Below are 23,680 nucleotides of genomic sequence, written 5' to 3' on the forward strand. Positions count from 1 at the left end.
TTCCCTAAATCGCTCCTTATTCGGTGCACGCCCCAGTCGAGAACTGTCGTCGTGTTTGATTTGAAGATTCAGCTTGAGTGACTGCTGCGATCACAAGGGCATTAATCTACACATCTCTTGATAATCTTCATCTCGAGACTGTCGAAACATAGCCCATAATCTCTTTATTGAAATGAGAGAAAGAGAGGAAATGTGTTGGATCTGGAGATATGAAAAAGGAGGAGGTTTGCCAATATCAGATTGTGTGTGAATGGAGTGCTGCCTCTTTCTCTATTTATTTAAATTTTTCACATCAAATGTAATCAGATGATAAGAACACGTGTCCACTCCTAGTTCTACGTAATCTGATCCAAAATCTTAGATAAGATTGCATCGACAATAATTGTTAGATTGAATAGTATTCAAATGATCTGGTCAGTTCAAAGTTGTCGGTGGTTGTTTCAAGCTTTTCAAAAAAATTGTCGGTAGTTGATTCACTTATTTCAAGAAAGATTGTCGGTAACTATAGGTGGCTCATAATTTTTCCACCGAAATATCAGAAAAATAGTAAATTGCAGTTTTGAGACCCAAAATGATCCCGAAAGCCCAAAAAACCCCACATGTCATGGCAAAGTGACTAGTTCTCTTCCTAGCGTCATTCCCTTTCCAAAAAGCTATAGCAATCACAATTCAGACACCAACTGCCAAATTTGCAGCAAACCAAATGCCAAATATTTGTACTCTTCAATCATTGTTGCCATCTGTTCTACATTAATTATCCATAAATCTCCATTATTACCATCTATTTACATCAAATATATTTCAATTTTACAATAAACAAATTAAAAAAAATTTCAATGAACAGTAATCGACCGGTCAAGAAACAGAATGGGTGGAAACACACGTCCAGTGGTAGTGAACAGTTTCTTGACCAGTCAACTCAATGACCTAATGACCTTGACATTTTCTCCCAATGGGTGAACTTGCTCTTATGGCGGACGAAACCTCCTGAAGCTCACCGTCGATCATAGAGCCCGCCTCGAATGTCGTGCTCTGAAGATAGGAATTCTTTTTCAGAAGGCCAAGAAATGTCGTCCATTCTTCGTCGAAGATTCTTGAAGCCACATTTTTTATGAGAATCGGGGCAAAGCAAACCCGATAAGACTCCATGGCTAGTTTCCATAAGATTAAAGCTAAAACAAAAATATCAAGAAAGACGGAATTTAAACAAGAATTAGAGAGTGGCGCCGGGGGGGGAGAGAGAGAGAGAGAGAGAGAGAGAGAGAGACAGTTCAGAAGTAGAGGGAAGGCTGCCTCTGCAATTCCAATGCAAACGATCATAAAGGCAGTGATAATGAAGTTCTTAGTCGAGGTCTGCACGCCATAAGTAGCTGTAGCCCTAAGCTTCTTGGCCAACTTCATTTCCTTTCTTTTTGCATTTCTTCTTTCCTTTCTTGTTGCTTTCTTAGGTAGTCGGAAGTTGCAGGCTTTGGAAAAGGAGCTGAAAAACATCATGAAAAACCTGGCCATGGTTCTGAGAGAGGAGAGAGTGGAGAGCAAGAGCGAGAGAGGAGATGGAGAGGGAAGAGAGAAATGAAATGGGCTAGCTTTTATAGGTACTGCATGAGCTCTGTATTTAATTTCAGTCTTCCAAAAAACAAGAAACTTACGTTAGTGTTAATTAAGGTACGTGACAGTCCATGTGACAACTACACTTAGTGTTGGTCAAATTAGTAAAATGAAACGGGGAATGGAAACTATACTAGTGATAGATGATCATAGTGCTTAGGACTTTTTTTTTTTTTTTTACCAATACTGTCTTAACATTGGGGTTACTTTCAATGATATATTCGAACTAACAAAATATTTAGGGCACGTTTACTTATTTGGAATTGGAGGGAACGATTACGGGATAAAAACATTCATGCGTTTACTAATACATAAATGAATCAGAATATTTTCGGGTAAAAAATTCATGCGTTTACTAACACATGAAGGAATCGGAACGGGTGTAGGTCCCACCTCCTTATTAGGAATCGATTCCTGAATACGAATTGGGGAGATGGGTTTAGGAATCAATCCACCAGAATCAATACCGATTCCTTTCTTCTCCCATTCCACTTGTTTCCGATTCATGATTATTTTTCATTCTAAATAAGTAAACTTACCATTAATGTGATACCTACACTTATTTTTCCTATAAATGCATGTCATGTTCTTGTTCAATTTCTGTCATGGCATGGAGTAGTTAACTTGACTACGTGTGGCGCACCACAAAATGAGAGTAAAAAGACTTGTATGCCCTAAATTTCTTGGCTAAGACGAGAATTAGCTACTACTTCTTCCTTCCAAAACACACATATGAATTTGACTGATGGAGGTGATTTCTTCCCTCCAAATCAAGATTTTTCCTTACAAATTACATTGACCAAGTTGACCAAGACTTATTTCACTTCAGATGGGTACAAAATGCAATCTCAATCAAACAGAGTACCATATCAAAGGCAAATATGCATGTATAACTCTATGGGAATGAAAATCAAAACTAAAAAACATCAAAAGCCAATAAGATTGCAAACATTCATTGCAACATAAACCAACAAACTGTTCACAAAGATTTCCACAAAAGATCCACATATAGCTAACTATGCTCATGGAATGGGAATTGTAGATACGATTCTGGAGCTAGGGATACACCAGAAACAAGACGCAATGAGCATATAGTCTGATTTTGAGTCACTTTCTTCAAGACCAGAAATCACTCTCAGAAAAGTACCTTGCTTTATAAAGTTGGGCGAGCAAACAACTAGATGCCGAGTCGACCTTCAACCATTCGTGGTTTGAGCATATAAATTCCTAAAGCCCATTCCTCCCTCCTCTTTAGGTTTACAAAGACGATCCCAAGACATCCAATATATTTCCGGTTATCATTCCAAGTCAACTATAACGCTAATACTAATTTATAAACAATAAATCTAATTGATACACAAAATAAATCATATATAATAAAGTTAATTGATACAACTCATGTCAACAGAGGATACGTGCTTCCCATCATGTTTAGGCTCCACAAGTCGGTCGAAAGCATGATAATATTCATATTATGTTGATGCTGGAACTATTTATAAAGAAACAACAACTGACCTCGAAGCTAAGAAACTCATTAGAGTCCTCGATCTGTGCACATACATGTATCTGTTGACATGGGTGTCCCTGAATATGAGCATGAAAGAACTTCTTAGCAAAGTAGTTCAAGCCTTCCCCAAAGATCATCATGAGCTGCCTGTTATTATTGTTATGGTCATGGAACACCATCAAAGATGAGTTGACTTCGCAGAAATATTGATGATGATATGGAAAATTCTCATTGGACAAAGTGTGGAGAATCCTAAATCAAATAGAGAATCAAGAAGTTGCCTTTCTCTACAATTCAAGGAGTCTCAAACCAAAAAGGAATGAAAGAGGACTCAAGAAGCAATATAAAAGGGCTATGCAAATTTGAAAAAGCTCTCTTCTCTTCTCTTCTCTTCTCTTCTATTCTCCTCTCTTCTCTCTTCCTCTCTTTCATCTCTCCTGCAACTTCTTATTTTTCTCTTTTGCTTGTTTTTGTTTTTCTTTCTATGAGAAACTAACTCTTTAGTTAGGGGTTGTTGAAACCCCAAATCATGATTGTAAACTTGTTGTGACTTTCAATTAGTTTTGTTTATCTGTTAGATGAGAACCTAATTTCTATCTTCAAATTAATGATTCCTTTGCATGTTTTCTTTGGCGCGCAACTTAGATTGCATGTTTAGGGTTATATTGCTATGAATGATCATTGCATGTGCCTTGCTTCGAGGGTTCCGTTGAGAGTTCTAGAGTAGTAAATTGTCTATAAGGCAAGTGATTAGGTTCATAGGTTAATTGAGACGCGTCATATTTAAGATGCCTAGTGATATCTCGTTTTTCTATTGCGTAATAATTTCTTTGTTTTAAATCTAGAGTTGTGTCAACTTAGGTTACATTTTAGAAAATAGGTTAGGTGTAGATCGTCTCTCACCTAGCATACAAGTAAGGAAAAACAATAGGTTAATTTAGGCGTTGGGTTAACTTGAGCATCTTCATCCATAAATAAATGAAATTAGGTTGAACATGATTAGTTTTCTTGATTGATTGGTGGTGGATGCAATTCCTCTAACTTGTTTTATCTTTGATTTTCAATACCCTGAATCAAGTTTTTTATTTTCGGAGTCATTTAGTGCTTCGTTTTTATTTAATTAGTTCGTCAACCAAAACAGCTTCAAAAATTATCAAACTTTGTCAGTAGTTAGTTTATCATGTCTAGAGTCTGTCTGTAAATTTTCGTAACATGTAGAGTAGTTTAGAGTCGTCTGCCAGTCAGATCTTTCTAACTGATCGAACAGTTTAGTATTTATTTTGTTTTGAGTCTTTAGATTAGTGATTAAACCACAATCTTTTGCGGGAACGAACCCTACTTACCTATACTATTTTCGACATTCTTGTAGGGTTAAGTTATAGGCATTTTTGTGCATCTATTTAGGTGGATTGAAATAACCTATCAGCTTCCATTGATCATTAAGTTGGATTTTGCTGTTTGTTGCTTTGTGTTTAAACCAATCGATCTTTAAACACATCTATCAGATTTCAACGCGCCTATGGAAAATGAATGCTTATTTCAATTATTGCTCATTTTTGTATTAACACAGCTAGGGACTAATTTGCCATCACAAACATTAACATTTATATATGATAGCTACGTAGAAGCATATTTCAACACGGCTTGCAACTAGAGCGCGTATGCAGTGACTTTTGTTATTTTTCCATTTTTCTATTTTCATTGAATCTGCTTTTATATTCCTGGACGTACTTCACTTTAATTTACATGGAAGGAAGCAGGAAATTGCTGTATGTAGCTATGTACGCTCTTATAATCCTCGACATCTCACTTAATCAGTACCGTTCCCAAATCACTTAATCAGTACTGCTTATGGATCCAATCACCATTCCATCAGGAGTCTCCTCCTCTCCTGCTTTGCCTCGTTCATGGACATACGATGTTTTTTTGAGTTTTAGAGGGGAGGATACACGCAAGAATTTTACAGATCATTTGTACAGCAGCTTGGTTCAGAAGGGAATCAAAACCTTCAGGGATGATGAACATCTCACTAGAAGAGGAGAAGCGATTTCGTTGAAAATACTGAAAGCACTTGAAGAGTCCAGGATTTCTATCATCATATTCTCTCCCAACTATGCGTCCTCAACATGGTGCTTGGATGAACTTGTCCAGATCCTTCACTGTAGAGAATCAAAGCAACAAAGGGTCGTACCAATTTTTTACAAGGTGGATCCGTCAGAAGTAAGAAACCAAAGAGGAAGATTCGGCGATGCATTTGCTAATCATGAGCACAGATTCAAGCATAACGATGAGAAGGTGATGCGATGGAGAGCAGCTCTCAGAGAAGTAGCAGAGTTGAGCGGGTGGCTTTTCTCGGACGAGTAATTTTCTGACTACTTAATTAATTTTTGATTCTAAGGTTTAATAATTTAATTACATGATGATTTGAAAACACAATTAATATATTAGAAAAAAAATTATAATCCATATTAGGATGTTGTCAGAGATCAGTATCTGACATATATACAGGAATACATTTTGTCAATGTTTATGTTTTTGAACCAACTCGTGATTATTTAGTAATATCTCTCTTTACTCTGTTGCATGCATGAGGTCTCACTTTCACATTGCACTCTCTTAGTTTCTGTTGATGAAAACTATAGATGTCTTTTAAACTAGATCATGAACTTTATTTATAATTTTAAGTTATCAATTTCTTGTGTATTTTAATAAAGACACTTCAACTCTAGTATCAATATATTATTGAACATGATGCTCCGAAAATAGATAATCTTCCAATATGTTAAATGTTTCATATTCAACCTTGCAGGTATGAATCTACTTTCATTCATAAAATTGTCGAAGATATTTCAGTACAAGTTTTTAACGACCACACATACTTGAATGTAGCAAAGTACCCAATTGGAATAGATTCTCGTGTACGAGATATAAATAATCTTTTAGGAGTGGAAGAAAATAAAAGTGATGTTCGCATGGTTGGTATATGTGGGAATGGTGGAATAGGCAAGACCACAGTTGCTAAAGCTGTGTACAATGCAAATGCACAAAAGTTTGAAGGTAGTTGTTTTGTGGCAAATGTTGGAGAAATTTCGAAGGCAGCAGGAGGTCTAGCTAAATTACAAAAGATTGTTCTTTCTGAGATTCTAAAGGAAAAAGATTTGGAGGTGACAAATGTTGACAAAGGAATCAATATGATAAAGAGAAGGTTGAGAGAAAAAAGGATTCTCTTAATTCTCGATGATGTTGATCAACTGGACCAGTTAAACAATTTAGCTGGAGGGTCTGATTGGTTCGGATGGGGTAGTAGAATTATCATAACATCAAGAGATAAGCATTTGCTAGTGGCTCATCAGGTTGACCCAATTTATGAAGTCAAGGGATTAAATAGTGATCAAGCTTTACAGCTCTTCAGTTGGAATGCCTTCCCAAAAAGTAAACTTTCATCTGATTATGAGGAACTGGCAAATAAAGCAGTACACTATGCTCAAGGGCTTCCATTAGCACTCGTGCTTTTGGGTTCACTTCTTTGTGGTAAACATTTGGATCAATGGCAAACAGTCTTATCAGTGTTAGATAATAAGAAAAGAGTTTCTAAGAAGAAGATTTTAGAGGATCTGAAAATAACTTATATTGCATTAGAAGAATGGAAAACTGTGTTGGGTGTATTAGATAGCTATAAAAGAGTTCCTAGCATAAAGCTTAAAGATCTCAGAATAACTTATAATGCACTAGAAGATCCGGTGATTGAAGAACTCATGCAAAAGCCTCTTTTAAATATTGAAGAAACTCGTATTTGGATGCATGACATGATTGAAGAAATGGGTGAAGAGCCTCACAACTATAGAATGGTGAGTGTGTGTGTGTGTATTTTCTGCTAGATATGTTGAAATTTTAATCTAATGCATTACTAATTCGTTTTGTAGGCCACTTCAACCGCGTGGATCTTTTTACTCACCAATGTTGGTCTAGAAATTTCTTCAGCTATGTTTGATCAATTTTCCTCCCCAAGTAATAAGCCCCATTTTTCACTAATTAGCATGGTGTTGGCTATTTTGGCTGTGATCATTTCCATCTGGGAGCTCATTCACAAGGGTATAAAGGAGAGAGTGAAATATAGGAGGCAACTGGGAATGTGTGGGTGGTTTTATTCACGTTCCGGTAACAAAATCTTTGGTAGTGTTCCTGACATGTGTGGTTTATTTGGTGGCATCTCTCAGTGGGTCTACTCAACAGTTCAGTATGCTTGCATCCTTCGGCACATTGAGAATCCTTACAAAATATACCTTTGGCCTATCATATTCCTCCTATGCTTGGGTGCTTCAAGGTTACATTGGAACCAAAGAAACATGACCAAAAAATTGAAAAAGTAGAGCAGTTTATTGCCCTCTATGAACTTCACCAGGTTCCTATATATTGAAGATTTGTTAATCTGGCAGGCATCTCTGGGCCGGATGTACATCCATTTTATGTGCCAAAATTGTTTGTTGTGAGTTTATGCTCAGTGTCAACTTTTCTTCTTTTCCAATATATGTTCAATAATAACTACGTTTGCAAGCTGATGATATCTAGCTAATCGCTATACATGCATGCGCATGATCGATGTTTATGCTAGGAAGAAGCAGGTTGCAGTTTTTTTTTCCTTTTTTTTTTTTTTTTCCTTCTGTGTTGATTTGGTTTAAAATCGTATCAGAAATTCATGTTCACTTGGCCCAAAGACAGCCAGTAATTATCTGCACCATTACACCAAGGAGAACCCTAAACCAGTCAGCTCTCCACAACCCAAACTTACCACCACCATGTCAGGGATGAAACCACCGCCATCTGTGTTGAAAGTTGAAATCACCCTGGTCATCCCAAGTGCTGGAACGTCTACTCGCCTAGCCATGCTCTTTAACCAATAACAGGGACTAAAGTCTAAAACCGCCCCCAAGAGGGCAAAGATTATTTGAGAACAGTACCCACCAAGTCGCAGTTGCCGTCAACCAAGGAAATCACGCACCCCAATTAGGATACCAACGCTTCTACAGCATACCAAACCACCAAAACGGTGCATGAAACTCCGACCAAACCCCAACCCGAATCACTTAAACGTACGTAGATAAGAACCGAAGAGCACCAACGTACACTACGAGAAAACCAATGAGTTACGGAGGAGCCACGCAAGAGTTCAGGGTCAGCAGTGATAAAGTAATATGGGGTTCACATCTAAAACTAATTGGTAATGGATTGAGTGGCCCAAACCCTTATAAACCCATAGGCAAGGTCCCATTTTTAACCCTTATAAACCCATAAGCAAAGTCCCATTTTTCCCATGTGGGATGTGTATATTCTCAACACGCCCCCGCACGTGTGGCAAATTTTCAAGCCATACACGTGGACAATTTTGGGTGATGTGGAGCTCGTGTGGCCATGAGGCATGCACACGTGGGTAACCCGCTTTGATACCATGATAAAGTAATCTGGGGTTCACATCTAAAACCAATTGGCAATGGATGAAGTGACCCAAACCCTTATAAACTCATAGGCAAGGTCCCATTTTTCCCATATGGAATGTGTATATTCTCAACAAGTAGAGCCGGTGCGACAGAACAGGGCCCTAAATTTGATTTGTGTACTTATATATGCAAAAAGAGGGTCCTCAAATATAAGTGCTCTAACTTCCCTTCCATTTGATGATATTAGGTTTAAGTAGAAGCGTCCCTTAATCTCTAAGTTGGTTTTTTTGTTGCTTGTGTAATTTTCCTCTTCTGTCAATTTCTTTATGTATAATTGATTGATTGCTTTATTGAATGATAAATCGATCAACATTTAAACACATCAATCAAAATTCAACGCGCATATAGAATATGAATGCTTCTTTCAATTACTACTCACTTTTAAAAGAGATATATTTCTTAGGCCATCGATTGTTCAAAATAGGATCGATGCACCTTAATTTCTTGGCATTTTCTGAGCTTCTTCATTTTCAGAAGTTATTTGCTAATGACGCGGTTTAACCTAACTGTTAGATAATAGTAGATTTTCAAAAGATTGGAGAGCTAGCCAACGGAATAAGATCAAAACCGATGGAGAGCTCTAGGAAGAAGTTAAAGGCTAGGAATAACTGGAAGTAGCCATCTGCTGTCGTCATGATCCCTAGCTACGACTGTCAGGGTACGTATATATTCCTTTTCAATTTTTTGTTAGTGTAAGAATCTTGTATTTCTGATGAAAATTTAGAAACAACCGGTCAGAGTAAGATTAACAGGTTTTAGCAAAATCTGGTAACAAGACCTTGCCTTTTCTGTTTGTAATTTTTTATGATGTAGGAAAGGTTGCATTCGTTTCAGAAACTTATGCATGACAGTGCCGGTACTAGTTACTGTCACAATTCCGGCGACTAGCATGTACTTGTCATTAGGTCCGATATGGACACTAACAACTCTGAGGAAATGGTAAGTAGGGATCAAAACTAAACACCATATTGTTAAACCACAGATTTCATAAGTATGAGCTTAAATATAGTTTGTTACTAAATTCTTTTACAGGATAAGGAAAAATCGTCCGTACAATACTTGACATTTTCCTCATTCTAAACTTCAGTACCTCACATTCAGAAAATATCAAAACGGTACCTGAGGTTCTGACCCTGACCGAAGAATGGTACTTGGAGCCGTTAGCTCCGTTACAGAAACTGTTAGTTGGAGGATGTTTTCGTCTTTTTATGTCTTAATACATTATTTTTTATGTAAACATTTTTTAAAATTCTCTCTCTCTCTCTCTCTCTCTCTCTCTCTCTCTCTCTCTCTCTCTCTCTCTCTCTCTCTCTCGTCCTTATTCAAATCCAGAAATATGCCATCAACAATTTGGTAGAGGAAACATGCCATCAACAACCGCCTCCGACCTGGAAATCTCGTCGGACCCAACTTTGACACCCGGCTAGTTGCATCTTTATATCATTGATTGGTTTTCAATCAAGTAGAAGAGGGGATTTGTTTGCTCCATCTTTGAATCGGAAAGCACATGGCAATGACCTCCATGGCATCCAATCCCTTTTTGTTATCCAAATCTCGCCTTGCTCTTTTACTAATTACAACAAGAGGGGATTCCCACTTATTAGACTTTAGCTGTTACTTCAATCCCATTTCAACAACCCATCAACGGGGACTACCTGGAACAAGAGTTCAGTGGCCAAGATGAGTCTTGATAATGGCAGCAAAGCCATCTTGATGCTGCCAAGTGGCCTAATCACATCCTACAAAGCCTCCATGTCGCATGGTGGCACTGTTGAAGTTTCCAATCTTCAGTCTCCCAAGAAGAAGAATAGCATTTGAGGAGGGGTGTCTGTGGCTTTGGAATGTCTCTGTCTCAGTCTTGATCAAGAACAAGTTTCATGGTCTCTGAATTCTTAATAAAGTTTGACTCTCAGGTCCGAATTCCGAGTTCGTTTCGGAACCGGAGCTTTTCGTTAAGGAGGAAGATTTTGATGCCAAGTTAAAGATTCAGGGGAATTCTTCCTCTAATGGTGGTGATGGTGCTAATAGTAACGTTCAGAGAGCCAAGAACTTTTCTTGCAAGGCTCCCCAAGAAATTTCACCATCCAAGACTTTGAACTGGGCAAGATCTATGGCGTTGGTTCATATTCAAAGGTTGTGAGAGCAAGGAAGAAGGATTCAGGAATTGTCTACGCATTAAAGATTATGGACAAAAAAAAAAAGGAAGTGAAAGAAGAGGCAGGGGTCTACGGCACTGGGCTTCTTGGGGTAGAGGAAGAAGAGGAAGTGGTCTACTACGGTACAGCACCGACTTGGGGCGCCGGAGGTGAAGCAAGTCTGGCATTCTCGTAACTTTTTTTGTTTTTTTTAATTATATGAAGAAAACTAAGGAAAATAAAAAATAAAGGGTAAATTGGTCATTTAATGATCAAAATATGACAGCTGTCAGCTTTCGTAACGGAGCTAACAGCTCCAGGTACCATTCTTCGGTTGGGGTCAGAACCTGAGGTACCGTTTTGATATTTTCTGAACGTGAGGTACTAAAATTTAGATTGGGAAAAATATCAGGTACTATACGGACGATTTTCCCATAAGATAAATCAAAATGGTTCATGATCTTTTTCCTCGGTTTCCTCGGCTTAAGCATTTTTAATACAATTTTTCCTTGGATAAAGTGAGCCCCCGGTGCAATACCCGATATGGCTGGAGGAATCTCTGGAAGTACTTTTTCTGTTGGTGACGTTTTGGGTTATGCTCTGTTACAACTTACATCTGTGATCTCTTGGACAAGGATACAAAGGAAAAGCTTGGATGGAGTAGGTGTGGTCGTGTGGAAGGTTGTGGTACTATTTTGGATTACTTAGTGCCATCTCTGTGTGCATCTCCTTGATCGACTGTTCAGTATGCTATCTTCCATCTGCTTGAGGATCAGAACAGATTAGACCCCTTACTTTACATTTTTTCTCTCTGTTTGTTCGACTGTAGACCATCATGTACGTAATTCTGACGCTAATGGGTTGGTACACATAGAAAAGGTATGGGTCAAAACTCTTGACCAACGCTTTCTTAAACACCATCACTTTATGCCAACCCATATGTACTTTAATAGCTAAGCAGATTACAATTTATTTCTTTCTATCTAGGTTCGTTCAATGGATGATATGTTTGTCAATGTTGATGTATTTCTGGTTTGCCAGCGTTCAAACATTACTTGTAACGCGGAATGATTTTTATTCAAGAAAATTAAGTTTGTGTTCATTTAGGTTGGGTAGAAACTGCTGGCGACATTTTGAATGAACTGGAAAGAGCTGGAGCTCCCATGGTTGCTCCATCTACTCTTTTTTTCCCATTTTGGGTTATAGTGGTTCAAGTGTAAGAACTAAGAATAAGTGTTATAGTGAAAGGCCATGCTGCTGCTCCCATGGTTCTGACACATGATGCACATCAGGAAGAATTAGTATTACATTTTTCTTGGTTTGATTAATTCGGTTTTTATTTTTGATTTTCTACTCTGCTAACTATTTGCAAGTGAACCGGTAAGTTCTTTTCACATTTTTGAAAAGTGGTCATGTGCTAATAATATTTGGCTCTTGAGTCTTGACATTGATGCTTGCATGTATGCATGTGAATTATATACCAAGCAATTAGCTGAATTACATCAACAAACGTAAAAACTTCAAATACAATGAAGGCTAGCATACAAAAATCTAAAAGACAGTTTCTTGCAATCCAAATAGAATTTCAGCTTGTTTTTTCAAGGAAAATGATTTGTGGCCTCAATCTTAGGTGTCATGCCATGTCATCTACACAAATCACCTATTTGTCAAATCATGCCATGTCATTATTGAGAAAAAGACCATCTTATCCTTCAAAAATCTAATGACTCTAAATTATTTTGACTTTCTTCTAAAAAAAAAAAAAAATTTGGCTTTCTTTCATTTTTTTTTCATTACACTCATGCTTAGATTTAAACAACAATTTTTTTTCTTCAATCAAGAGTAGAAAAAATTTCATGGAACTCAGTTAATAGATTTGCACGTACATTCGATTAATAGATTTGTATAACACATGTATATGAATTCAACTTTTGTTAGGTTCCTGCAAATTTTGAAAATATAAGGTGAAAAATACATATTCTAAATTTCTTTTGTTCATTGTTTTCTCTTTATATAGCTAGGGTTTAAACGTTAAATCTGAATTTATTATTATTGTCTTTCCCTTATATTTAGATTGTAGATGTTAATTAATGACTGCTAACGTGTAATTTGTTCGTACCTCTTAATTTAGACATAAGTATTTCTCAAATTCAATTAACTAATGCTATATTTTTGTGGATGAAATTAATCAATATTTGGAAAGAAAAGTTAACGTCTATTTCTTGACACATAATTCAATATATTAATGCCATTTGGGAAGAAAAATTAAAGGAAATAATTTAATTAAATGAAGAAAAATATTGATCAAAGAATCTGTAGACATATCTCTTAAATTAATATATAATTAATAGCTGATATTTTTTTTTTGTCACCTAATTAAATTCATTAATGTAATTGATTCACCCCCTAATTAACATCTAAAAGGAAATGTAAAAGGGTAAAGTTGGTGTTGAAATAGTATGATGTGGCAAGATATATTATATGGAATTGAAAATAAATTTTTATTTACTTATATGGCATGACACCTAGGATTTGAGACCATAAATCTTAGGCCTCATTGAGGCCCTATATCATTGCCCTTTTTTCAATCAATGAATGAGAAGATTGTAAGCAGTGGAGAGGAAATAGAACAAAGGTGACTAGCGTATACAGAATAGTAGTGATAGATTTTGAAACATAAAAAAAAAAATTACAATCAGTTTTAATCATCTGAAAGCCATTGAAACATATAGGTTGACATGATCATTGTCATAATTATAGCGTTCAATTCTATCGATAAGTTGTGTTGCATGCATGACCATAATTGTCTTGTTCAAAAGACAACATACATTCCTCAAGGAGCTCCTCACTATTTTCATCCACTCTTCTGATTTTTTTGCTTTTTCCTCCACCAAATACGAAGCGTAGAGTATTCATTTTGCATTGTGATAACTTTCAGTGAGACGCATTCATACCAACTTTCTCTCTGCAAATATATATCAGCAAGGGAGGTTGTATTCAAACCTCTCAATTTGCTATTTGGACCTCTTTTAATTTTTATAAATTCTTTTTTCCTGTTTTACCCCTTCTATAAATTAAAAATAATATAATAAAAACTGCATATTTTAATCATGTGTTCTCATCAACAGAGTCAAATCCTCTCTCTTTCATTTGTTCAACCCACCTAAGGTTCTTTATTCTTTTAATACAAGTTATTTTTCATTCTTTTTCCACCCAAGCTCTATATAAACAATAATAGCTTCCATAATCATTGACTACTTGTTCTTGATTTTGAGATTGAATTGAGACTTATCAGCTAAGTATGTGGTTGGGTTGAGGTTCAAATTGAAGGCTTGCCAAATCTATATTTATAATTTTGTATAAGTTGAAACGATAATCGGAGAAAAACATGATATTGAATTGGGTTTAGTGAGCTCTGTACTTCCTGGGTCTGAGAAAGCAAGAGGTACTAAAATTGGATTGCTTCGCACAAAGAATTGGTCTTTATTTTGGTGTTTTGATGCATCAATAATGTTTAATGAGGCAAAGATTGAACCTTTTTGGAGGGAGGTGCAGTTTTGATGATGATGTGATGATCTTTTCTAAATTGGAATGAAATAGAAAATTTGTTACGCGCAAGAAGAAAATATGGAATATGAAAGCATGATTTGATGAATTCTTTGCTCATTTTGCTACTCAAAAGGGAGGTTTGGCTTCCCGGATCCATACCCAAAAACCAATTCTTGTTGTTTTTTAAGGTCTCATTGCGAGGAAGATCAAATAGCTAGGTTTGTGATTAAAAGGAAATTCTTTATCTTCTTCTTATTTTTTTTAGAGGGTAAAATAGGAAATAAAATTTTAAAAAAATTATAAGAGGTCTAAATAGCAAATGAGGAGATCTAACTAAAACCACCCTATCAGCAATTGCTGAAACCAAAAAACTGTGAATGATCATGACATTCATGTGAGGTGTATTCTACTTTCAGATATGCATTACTAAGGTCTCCCACTCACAAAATTGATGGCCTAAACTTATCGAAGAGGAAATTGAAAACAAAATTAAAGGTTGACTACGTTGCCAACATTTAAGTTCTCTAATAACCCAAGTAAATTTTAAATTTAAAACACTTGGCATTTTGCTCAACTATGTTATCTTTGTTACGCAGAAGCTCAAACAAGTATGAAATATTGACAAAATAAGAAGAGTAAAACAAAAATCCATTGGACAAATAATTTGATGTGGTTCACCCTAAATTCAAATGGATTACATCCATAGACAGCAAGCGAGGAAATTAAGGCAATATCTAAAGGGTTACAACGACAAAAAGTTGGTTTCTTGCTCTGATTGCTTGCCTTGACGATCATAGGACAAAGGGGAATTTCTTGCCACTGCTGTTGTGTGAATACTTTCTCAATCAATTCACTAGCCAACAGGACATCCACTCGCAAAGGACCAACCTTCTTTTATCTGTCATTTCCTTCTGCTTCCTTTAGGCCTTCCATATTTACTGGCACTGAGGAAATTGGGTCTACGGTAAGGAGCTGAATCACTGGCTTTCTCCCTATTTTTTGGGCGCCATTTGTACTCACCTGTAAGATTCAGAACTTAGGGTCAGAGCAAGGAAGAAAAGGATAATGAACCCCAGCAAGCATGAAGTAGCTATTAGGGGTCAGAGGTACATTAAAGCAAAAATTTAGAAAGTTTGTCAAAGAGGAACCGAGAGAGATACCGGCCAGATAATAATTAGTAAGAACACCATTAGAGAGCAGAAAGCAAAGTATTTAATAGAGAACATTAAGTTAATCTATCAGATACTACAAAATTTTAAGCATCCTAAGAATATAAAGTGGAACTCAAAAAGGTAATGAAGCATACCAATACGTTCCCAATTTCAGTCAAGGGTTTCTTTCTTGCTCCAAAGTTCCCTTCTTGTTCAGCAGCCTTCTGAACTAGTGTACTCTGAAGAAGCATTGCACCTTCAGAAGCCTCTATGCTACTCTTCACTGTTTCACTGGTGTTTGAACTATTCAGAACGCCATTAGAAATCTCTGATGGTGGCAAGTCACTCGACTTGATTGGGACTGCTTTCCTATTGCTGCACTTAGATACTGCACAGCCACATGAGGCACCACAGCTTCCACCCTTGGATCGACATTTGCATTTCATCGTCTTGCACAAAGAATTCTCACTATATGAGCAGCAAACTGGAGATGCAGTTTTAGATGTGACAACTGTGGAATTTTCTGATGCAGATGGACAGATGGCCTCCACTAACTTGTAACTACTCCCAACAGATGCGGTATCCTGACGTCCTGATTAGCAGACAACATAACAGGGAGGCTTAGAATAACTCATAGAGAAAATCATGATCATGTAGTACTCTGAAAATGTAACTAATTCATTCCTCATGCCACTACAATTCAGGCTCCAATTGAAGATAAGTAAAAGTTCAAATCATGGCCAAAATTCAACTCCACTAACCTGCGACTTCCCATGATCAAGCTCAGCCTTGTGCAATCTTAATTGTTCAACCATACTACTGACGCTGACTACTTGAGCCTTCAGGTCAGACAGGTCTGTTATATCTAAATCCTTCTCGAAGCTGTCAACCTCTTTCTCCTGGAATGAGCACCTTAAGATGGAAATAGGGGCACAACCACACAAGTCAGAAAACATATGCATAGAATGGTCACATACTACCATTAAGAACAAGTTTACAGCAAACTTGCAGGAACAAAGTTCATACAATAGCTTCTCACCTTGACTTTTCTTGTTGCAGTGCGTCTACTTCATCTTTAAGCTTTTCAGCCTCCTCAGCCATCCTAGACATTTCAAAACGAGAGATGATCTTAATTAGCAAGATATCTCAAGCAGAACCATTACAGTGTACTCTTAAGACTTTAGAACAAATCACAACCAAATAACTCCTACTACATTCATGCATAAAAGTTCATGGCACACTAGAATACTTTCAAGGTCTTTGAACAAACAAAAACAAACAAGCAGCTCAATTCTCAAAAACTTCATTTGAACAATGCATTCTTGAACTATAGAATCAAAACCTACAAACCCCATCTATGCAATTTCATAACCTAGTTAATTCTCATCCAAGTGATTCTCACTTATATTAACTTCTCGGCCATCCCAATCATTCCAAAATGAGACATACATTTCTTAATTACCAAGAAACGTCCAGCAGACTGCAGAACCATTCAAATGAACTCTAAACTTCATGTAACAGATCACAACATATTAACTACTAGATGCTAAAGCCATGCATAAAGCTTCACGTAATAATAGAATACTTCAAGGACTTTTGAAGACAAAAATTTAAACAAAAACCAAAACAAACAAAAGTAACTGATATCATATTTTCAAAAACTTCATTTGAACAACCAGCTCTGGAATATCAAACCTTTGAACCTATAGACAATGCATCTCTGGAATGACAAAACCTAGTTTATTCATCCAGTCAATATTAAAATATGAATGATATTGATGCCTCAAAAAAGAGGGGAATCTAAGTTTGATCTTTCGTGCAGTGAGATAACTGAAACAAAAATCAAGCCAAGTGTAAGCATCTGTTGATATTTGAAAGTTGTTTCACATGAACAAAAAATCAACAGGATCCATGAATGTAATCCATTGATACCTTAGAATTGTTACTGGACCCACGAACTACAGTTCCCTGCTTTACAAAAATGGCACCTAAGTTCCTTTAGTGTAGAAAACCTGAGAGATTCTTCTGCTGATAGACTCTTCCTAAATTTGGGCTTTAGATTTTCCACCTAAAAGATATTTTTAGCTCTAGGAATCTTGTTAATCCCACTGTGCCTGGTCTCCCTAAAACCGTATAAGTTATATGTGAGAGTACAAGTCAGGAAGTGACCATATGTACTATGTTTCCAGAAGCAGTCATGACATCTAGTGCCTATAACTTCCTTCATAACCGGACACGTTATGTTTTGATGATTAATTGCAATCAGAAAAGATAAAATTTTCAAGAAAACAAAGTGTTAACCACACTACTCGGCAGCTGCACAGATCAGAAAGACTGCATATCCAAAACCGACACAGTCCACTTTAACCCAATTCAACTTTAAAATTAAATGAATCAGATGATAATTACTGCTTTCATTTTGGTAAACACAAGTGCCAGATATTAAAAATTTATTTTCTTGTTTTAATTAAACAAGACCCGTACTGATCCAAACCAAGAACTAAAGTACTAAACCCTTCAGACAATTGCATAGCTGAAGATGATAAACCGGCCAAACTACTCATCCCTTATTCCCAAATTTATAGCCCTCATCCCTTATCACACAATTGACCAGTAAAGACGTATACCTGAAGAAGTTGCTTGTCCAACAAAGCTTTCTGCAATCGGAACTGCCCAGATTCTAGTTTCATCTTCCGTTGCGTCTGAATTTGAACCTAAACATCACAAATTTTGTTAATAGGCGTGGAAGCACAAAAGTTTAACTATATTATCAGATACAGTTCAGTTGTGAAGTACCTGAGTTGCTGTATTATTCACATTTTTGCCACCTACATTTGTTTAACCAGAAAATGAGGGAATAACATCATTTATTATGTAAGCAACAGAGGAATTAAGCCAACTGTAATTTATCAGGAAGCAAAAGCCAACTCAGCAAGTACGTTTCTGACCTCTGTTTAGTAGGCACAGATACTTCTTCAGTCTTTCTGTGCAAAACCTGATGCAGAAGGACCAAATGTCAGAGCAATACTATAAATGAATCTCAGATAGAAAAGATTTCATTCAGTAACTTTGTCTATAGCCTCTTAATCTTAAAGGAAGCATATCCTCACAGTCTTCAGCTATGCAAATCTTAAGTGAAAGAGCTAGGTGGTTCTAGTTCATCTCATTACGGAAATTACAAATTCACAAATACTATCTAAGGATTGAAGAAAGCACAATCAATGTTAAAAGGCATTTGTAAACCAGCTATTGACCAGTAAAGACGTATACCTGAAGAAGTTGCTTGCCCAGATTCTAGTTCCATCTTCCATTGCGTTTGAATTTGAACCTAAACATCACAAATTTTGTTAATAGGCGTGGAAGCACAAAACTTTAACTATATTATCAGATACAGACATGCAATACTATCATGAAACAAACCCTCACAACATCACAGCATCAAACAAACCCACATCAAGAAATTCAAAGCAGAGAAGCCAAAGAAGACAATTGGTCTCACCCTGAGTGCGTCTTGTTCATAGGCGTGGCTCAAAGGAATCCAGTGAAGCCTATAGAGCCTGCTAGAAGCAGCAGCGCCAACCCTGAGTGTGTTCCCTTGCCTCAGCTCTACTCGAACCCCATGGACTGCAATTAGACAAAAACCCCTAAAGAGTAATTGAAAGAAAGACGAGGCCGTATATATACCAGATACTCAGATAGAGAAAGCTTCTGCCCAGAAACGACGACATGTCGTGTAATGCAGTCCAGGTCTTCATCTCTGACCGCCACGTCAGCGTCCACCTGTGTCGACTCGGACACGTAACCCACTAATTTCGCCGTGACGTCGTTTTTGACATGATCCTCCGTTTCAGTTAGAGCAAGTCCAGCGGTAGTGTGGTGACCGGCCTCTAGCTGGGATTAACGACGTGGTGACCATAAAGAAGCAAAAAGAAGGTTCCACCGGCCCAAGCTTGACCAACCAAAGCTTAGTTTTTCCTGACCAAGGCCAACAAATAGGCGAGGCCCGTGACATATATCTTGACCCAAGCTTGACCGGCTGCCAGCTCGGCCCAGTACCCCTCACGGCTGACGTCAGCTTCTTCGGTGGAGAGAAGGACGTGATGAAGGGCGCATGTCTTGCCCAGATCTTTGTTGCGTAGCGCCGAAATTGGCTTAAACACGTGCTGTGAATTCTTTTGTCGAGTAGCGACAATTAATGGGACAGAAGGCTGCGAGGTGGCAAAGAGTTGTTGGGTGGTTTGGTTTTTTTAAGCCAACGGTCAATTAATCTGGGCCGTTGGTTTCAATTAATATGCAGATCTGACGGCAACCAATTAATATGAATGTATATTAAATCAAACAGTAACAAAACAGTAAGAAAAAAAAAATTGTAAAAAATTCTAAAAATTTCTCTGTAAATACTTACCATTTATTTTACATCTCATACCCAAAAATTTTTATTCCATAGTTACACAAAGTTGTTCTTCCTCCTCTTCCTATAGCTCTCATCTTCCAAATTTTTTTATATCCAATATGGCCTAAAGGGGAAACACACGTCCAGTAGCCGGACAAGGGGGAGATGGACGAATAAGAAAGATGTTCAATTGTGCAAGTCTTAGAAATATGTAAGCCAAAATCTGACTTTGGGTAAAGATAAAAAAAAAAAACCGAGCTATGGAGGGGGTGAACTGTGAAGCAACACTTTGCCGCAAATTGGAGTGGAAAGGGTCGTTCTTCTTCCTCTTTGACCGGAAGGTGGAAAATTTTGAAGATAGAACTCTTTGAGTGGCATTGTGCATTAAGGTAAGCTCATAATTGATACAAGAGCGGTTCAAATGCGGTTGATGAGGTATACATTTATTGATAAATCATTTAATTTGTTGATACATTATAGTTAAATATTACTTGATAAATAATGTAGTAATTATAGTATCGTTATAATTGTAGTAATTGCTTTTCATTGTAATACGACATACATTATAATTAAAATAATTACTTGATAAATAATGATGTAATTATAACAGTGTTTATATTTGTACTAATTGATTTTTGTTGTAAAACGATGAGATAGTTTGTTATTAAAATTATTACTTTATAATAGATGACCCTTCGTATTGTTGTTTATATTTGTACTAATTGAATTTTTTATTCTTTTTTCAACCAACATAGCTTGAGCAAGCACATAAATTGTGACATGTCGGGATGAAGAGAAAAGGGAAAACCAAAAGATACAATTTTCAGAGTTTTGATGGTTACAATGTTGTGGAGGGCTTTGCACAATTTAAAGACATTCTTAGCCATACATCCGGATGAACATAAAATGAAGGAAGTCAACAGACGCACACACAACCAAATGCTGAAAATTCTCCCATAAACTTGGACATGGATCTAGATGAGGTAATTGCCGGTGAAACTGCAGATCCTAATGTGAGGGCTCAAGGAAGGAAGACTGCGAAAGAAGCAATTCAAAAAGGAAAGAAGGCAGCGAATGATCAAAGTCTTTTGTCAACCGTTGTCTCGAGTATAGCGAGCAACCAAAAAGAGGCAACCGCTGACAAGAAAACACTCGATGAGGAATTTGCTCGAAGTCTCCAAGAGGAAAATCAACGAGCATGTATCCAATTGCAAATAGATATGCGAAAAGAGGCATTCTGAATTCAAGAGATGGAAGAGGGAAGAACGAATTATGGAGATGGACACAAGTCAGATGACGCTAACTAAAAAGCGTTATTGGTCAAGAAAGCAAAAGAAGATACCAGAGGGAGAAGATCTTGAAACAAACGGTGGGTCAAGTTTTCAAATACCTTCTATGGGTGGATACTATCCGCAACCTAATTTTGGTGGTTCATTCCCACAACAAAATTTTGGTGGTGGATTTCCACAACCTCCTTATCCCGGTGCATTTCCACAACCACCTTACCCCGATGGATTCCCACAACCTCCCTTCACCGGTGAATTCCCACAACCTCCTTACTCTGGTGAATATTATCCACAACCACCTTACCCCGTTGGATATCCTACACAACCACACTTTTCACATTTTTCTACGTGTGATTCCACCAACCCTCACCCTAATGATGACCCTTCAAACACAAATTGGATTCCTAGAGAGGATGACGATCACGATGAGAATAATTAGGTGATGATACATGTTGTGTAATTGTATTGTACTTATTCCTAGTTTTTCAATCATGTAAGCATAAATTTTAGGGTTTTTTATTTCAATAGTGTCTGAACTCTTCGAGGACTTTTGAAATGATACCTGAACTTTCAAAGTTATCAATGTGATACCTGGACTCATTTTTTCGTATCAACGTCGTACCTGCGATCAATTTCAGTTATGGTACCGTTAACTATGACCACGTGTCCTGCACGTGAGGCACAAAATAAGGGTAAAAATGACATTTCCCACTTCCTTTAGTTCTTGTCCCGTCGTACCTTCAGTTCTTCTTCTCCATTTCTATTTCCTTTTTCATCTGCAAAATGCAATCAGATAGGATGATGACATTTCCTAGCAAAATGCAAAACCCAAAGCAAAACTTGAATCCAATTCTCTGACGGACAGACACCGCCGGGGACTCCATCTCGTGGGAGTTCTCCAAGAACTGCCAGTTTTGTTTCTCTGAATTTATTACAGGCCGGAGCGTTGTAGATGGTTTCACAACTCTTGGCCTCCAGATCCAGAAGCGGCAAGCACACGAACATGAAGTCCTTGAGCTCTGGAATGAAGCTTGTTAACATCTTCCTAGCTAATCCACCAAACACAAGTGTTCTAAGATCAAAGCAACACAGCATGAAAATTGAAAAATACAAGTATTCTAAGAAGCTCGTTGCTTCTTCCCAGGCCATGTTTCAACACCTCAATCTCCCTATTGTTTTACTCTTCCTCCCCATCCAAAATCTGAGAAACCCATCTCGAGGGAGTGATTCAAAAAATAAAAATCCCTAGAATTCTATGTGTCAATCTCGACGATTCCATCAAACCCAAAATCAAAGCTTTTGAAGATTCGGGCTTTTCGAATTCTGACATTGCCGAGATGGGTGAAATGAATAGGGATTCAAAACCTCCACCACCATCGAGCTCACTGCCTCCGTAGAGTTGAACCCGGCCTCCACGTTGTCCTGCGACGCCTGAATGCTAAATCACGCGCCAGCATACCAGCACCTTGAAGTGATTTGGACACCCAGATTCTCTGGGCACCTGACCTCATCTCTCTTTGTAACCCTGGCCACACCATCAACAACTCCTATCTTCTCCGAAGGCGAGAGGTGGAGAAACTCGAAGAAGAAGAAAGGCCCTAAAACAATTGATTATAAAAAAAAGATAAATAGGTTATTTTTTAATTAAAAATACGTAAAATGTCAACTATAGCCCTATAATTAGGATAAATCAGTCTTTTTGTCATCACTTAGTGTGTCACGTGCAGGACACGTGGTCATTTTAACGCCACCGTAACAGAAATTGATCATAGGTACGATGTTGATATGAAAAAATGAGTCCAGGTATCACATTGATAACTTTGAAAGTTTAGGTATCATTTCAAAAGTCCTCGAAGAGTTCAGACACTGTTGAAGTAAAAAAACCCTAAATTTTATGAAATAAAAGTTGTATTTGAAAATTGCATTTATTAAAGCACAGACCTTACATTAAAAATCATAGCACATAAAAAACATAATACAAGCCAAATTAAAAGCACACAAACAATAAGAAAAAAATAGAAAAGCAGAACTCGATCGGTCGAACTTTGGCTAAACATTAGCCAATTATTCAAACATCTACCAGATCTAGATCTCCAAGTAACCTTGAATGTTCCATAAATGCTCTTTCAGATCTTCTTGAAGGTTTGAATGAGTGTTTGCACATCTAATGGCATTGTATCGATCCATGAATCCGTTGAAATAATAACCATCTCTACCAATAGGATCAAAGTAATCACCGGTCGGTCCTTCCCAGAGTGCCATAGCCAACTTGGGCCGCATATTGTTATCCTCTTCTTCATCGGACTCCAATTCCTCATCGCTGTCCTCTGGTCTTTCATTCTCGATTATCATGTCGTGTAATATAATACAAGTCAACATGATGTATCGAATGTCTTCTCCATCCCACCCACGAGCCGCTCCTATAACAATACTAAAGCGCGACTGTAAAATACCAAAACATCTTTCCACATCCTTCATGTACCCCTTTTGAGCCTGGGAAAACTTCAGATCCTTGGTCATGTAGGCCTTGGAATTGATTTCACGAAAGTCGCCCAT

At 37.3% G+C, this 23,680-nt stretch overlaps 3 protein-coding genes across 7 annotated transcripts in view; 1 reads left to right on the top strand and 2 right to left on the bottom strand.

Annotated features, from left to right (window-relative positions):
- The window catches only part of LOC112169864, a 46,357-nt gene extending 26,956 nt beyond the window's left edge, over positions 1-19,401 (bottom strand). For 2 of the 5 annotated variants that reach the window (XM_040508166.1, XM_024306925.2), the window contains exons 1-3: positions 18,945-19,085; positions 16,485-16,547; positions 16,207-16,357 (exon numbers count right to left, since the gene is read on the bottom strand). In XM_040508166.1, coding sequence (XP_040364100.1) covers positions 16,207-16,357; positions 16,485-16,547; positions 18,945-18,964 — 234 coding nt within the window. In that variant the 5' untranslated portion in view covers positions 18,965-19,085. Of the gene's footprint in view, positions 1-16,206; positions 16,358-16,484; positions 16,548-18,072; positions 18,160-18,241; positions 18,274-18,393; positions 18,441-18,715; positions 18,774-18,944; positions 19,087-19,129 lie in introns of those variants that run through there. The other 3 variants (XM_024306926.2, XM_040508165.1, XR_005801494.1) reach the window with 3 other exon arrangements.
- LOC112169863 (disease resistance protein RPV1) lies at positions 4,877-8,437 on the top strand. Its single transcript, XM_024306922.2, has 3 exons — positions 4,877-5,475; positions 5,925-6,963; positions 7,039-8,437. Exons 1-3 carry the CDS (start codon positions 4,967-4,969, stop codon positions 7,483-7,485), a joined length of 1,995 nt encoding a protein of 664 aa, XP_024162690.1. The 5' UTR covers positions 4,877-4,966; the 3' UTR covers positions 7,486-8,437.
- A 3,808-nt stretch (positions 19,402-23,209) lies between the features above and the next one.
- On the bottom strand, positions 23,210-23,680 carry LOC112170855. The gene has a single exon (XM_024308141.1). The coding sequence runs from the start codon at positions 23,678-23,680 to the stop codon at positions 23,210-23,212; it is 471 nt and encodes a 156-aa protein (XP_024163909.1).

This window comes from Rosa chinensis, chromosome 6 (genome assembly GCF_002994745.2).
Source record: "Rosa chinensis cultivar Old Blush chromosome 6, RchiOBHm-V2, whole genome shotgun sequence".
NCBI classification, from domain to species: domain Eukaryota; kingdom Viridiplantae; phylum Streptophyta; class Magnoliopsida; order Rosales; family Rosaceae; genus Rosa; species Rosa chinensis.

What these genes read in the sequence shown, in the direction of transcription:
- LOC112169863 (XM_024306922.2), top strand. Translation starts at nt 4,967, where the DNA reads ATGGATCCAATCACCATTCCATCAGGAGTCTCCTCCTCTCCTGCTTTG. An exon ending in GGGTGGCTTTTCTCGGACGA is followed by an intron (nt 5,476 to 5,924) that starts GTAATTTTCTGA and finishes TCAACCTTGCAG; the next exon opens with GTATGAATCTACTTTCATTC. An exon ending in AGCCTCACAACTATAGAATG is followed by an intron (nt 6,964 to 7,038) that starts GTGAGTGTGTGT and finishes TTCGTTTTGTAG; the next exon opens with GCCACTTCAACCGCGTGGAT.
- LOC112170855 (XM_024308141.1), bottom strand. Translation starts at nt 23,680, where the DNA reads ATGGGCGACTTTCGTGAAATCAATTCCAAGGCCTACATGACCAAGGAT.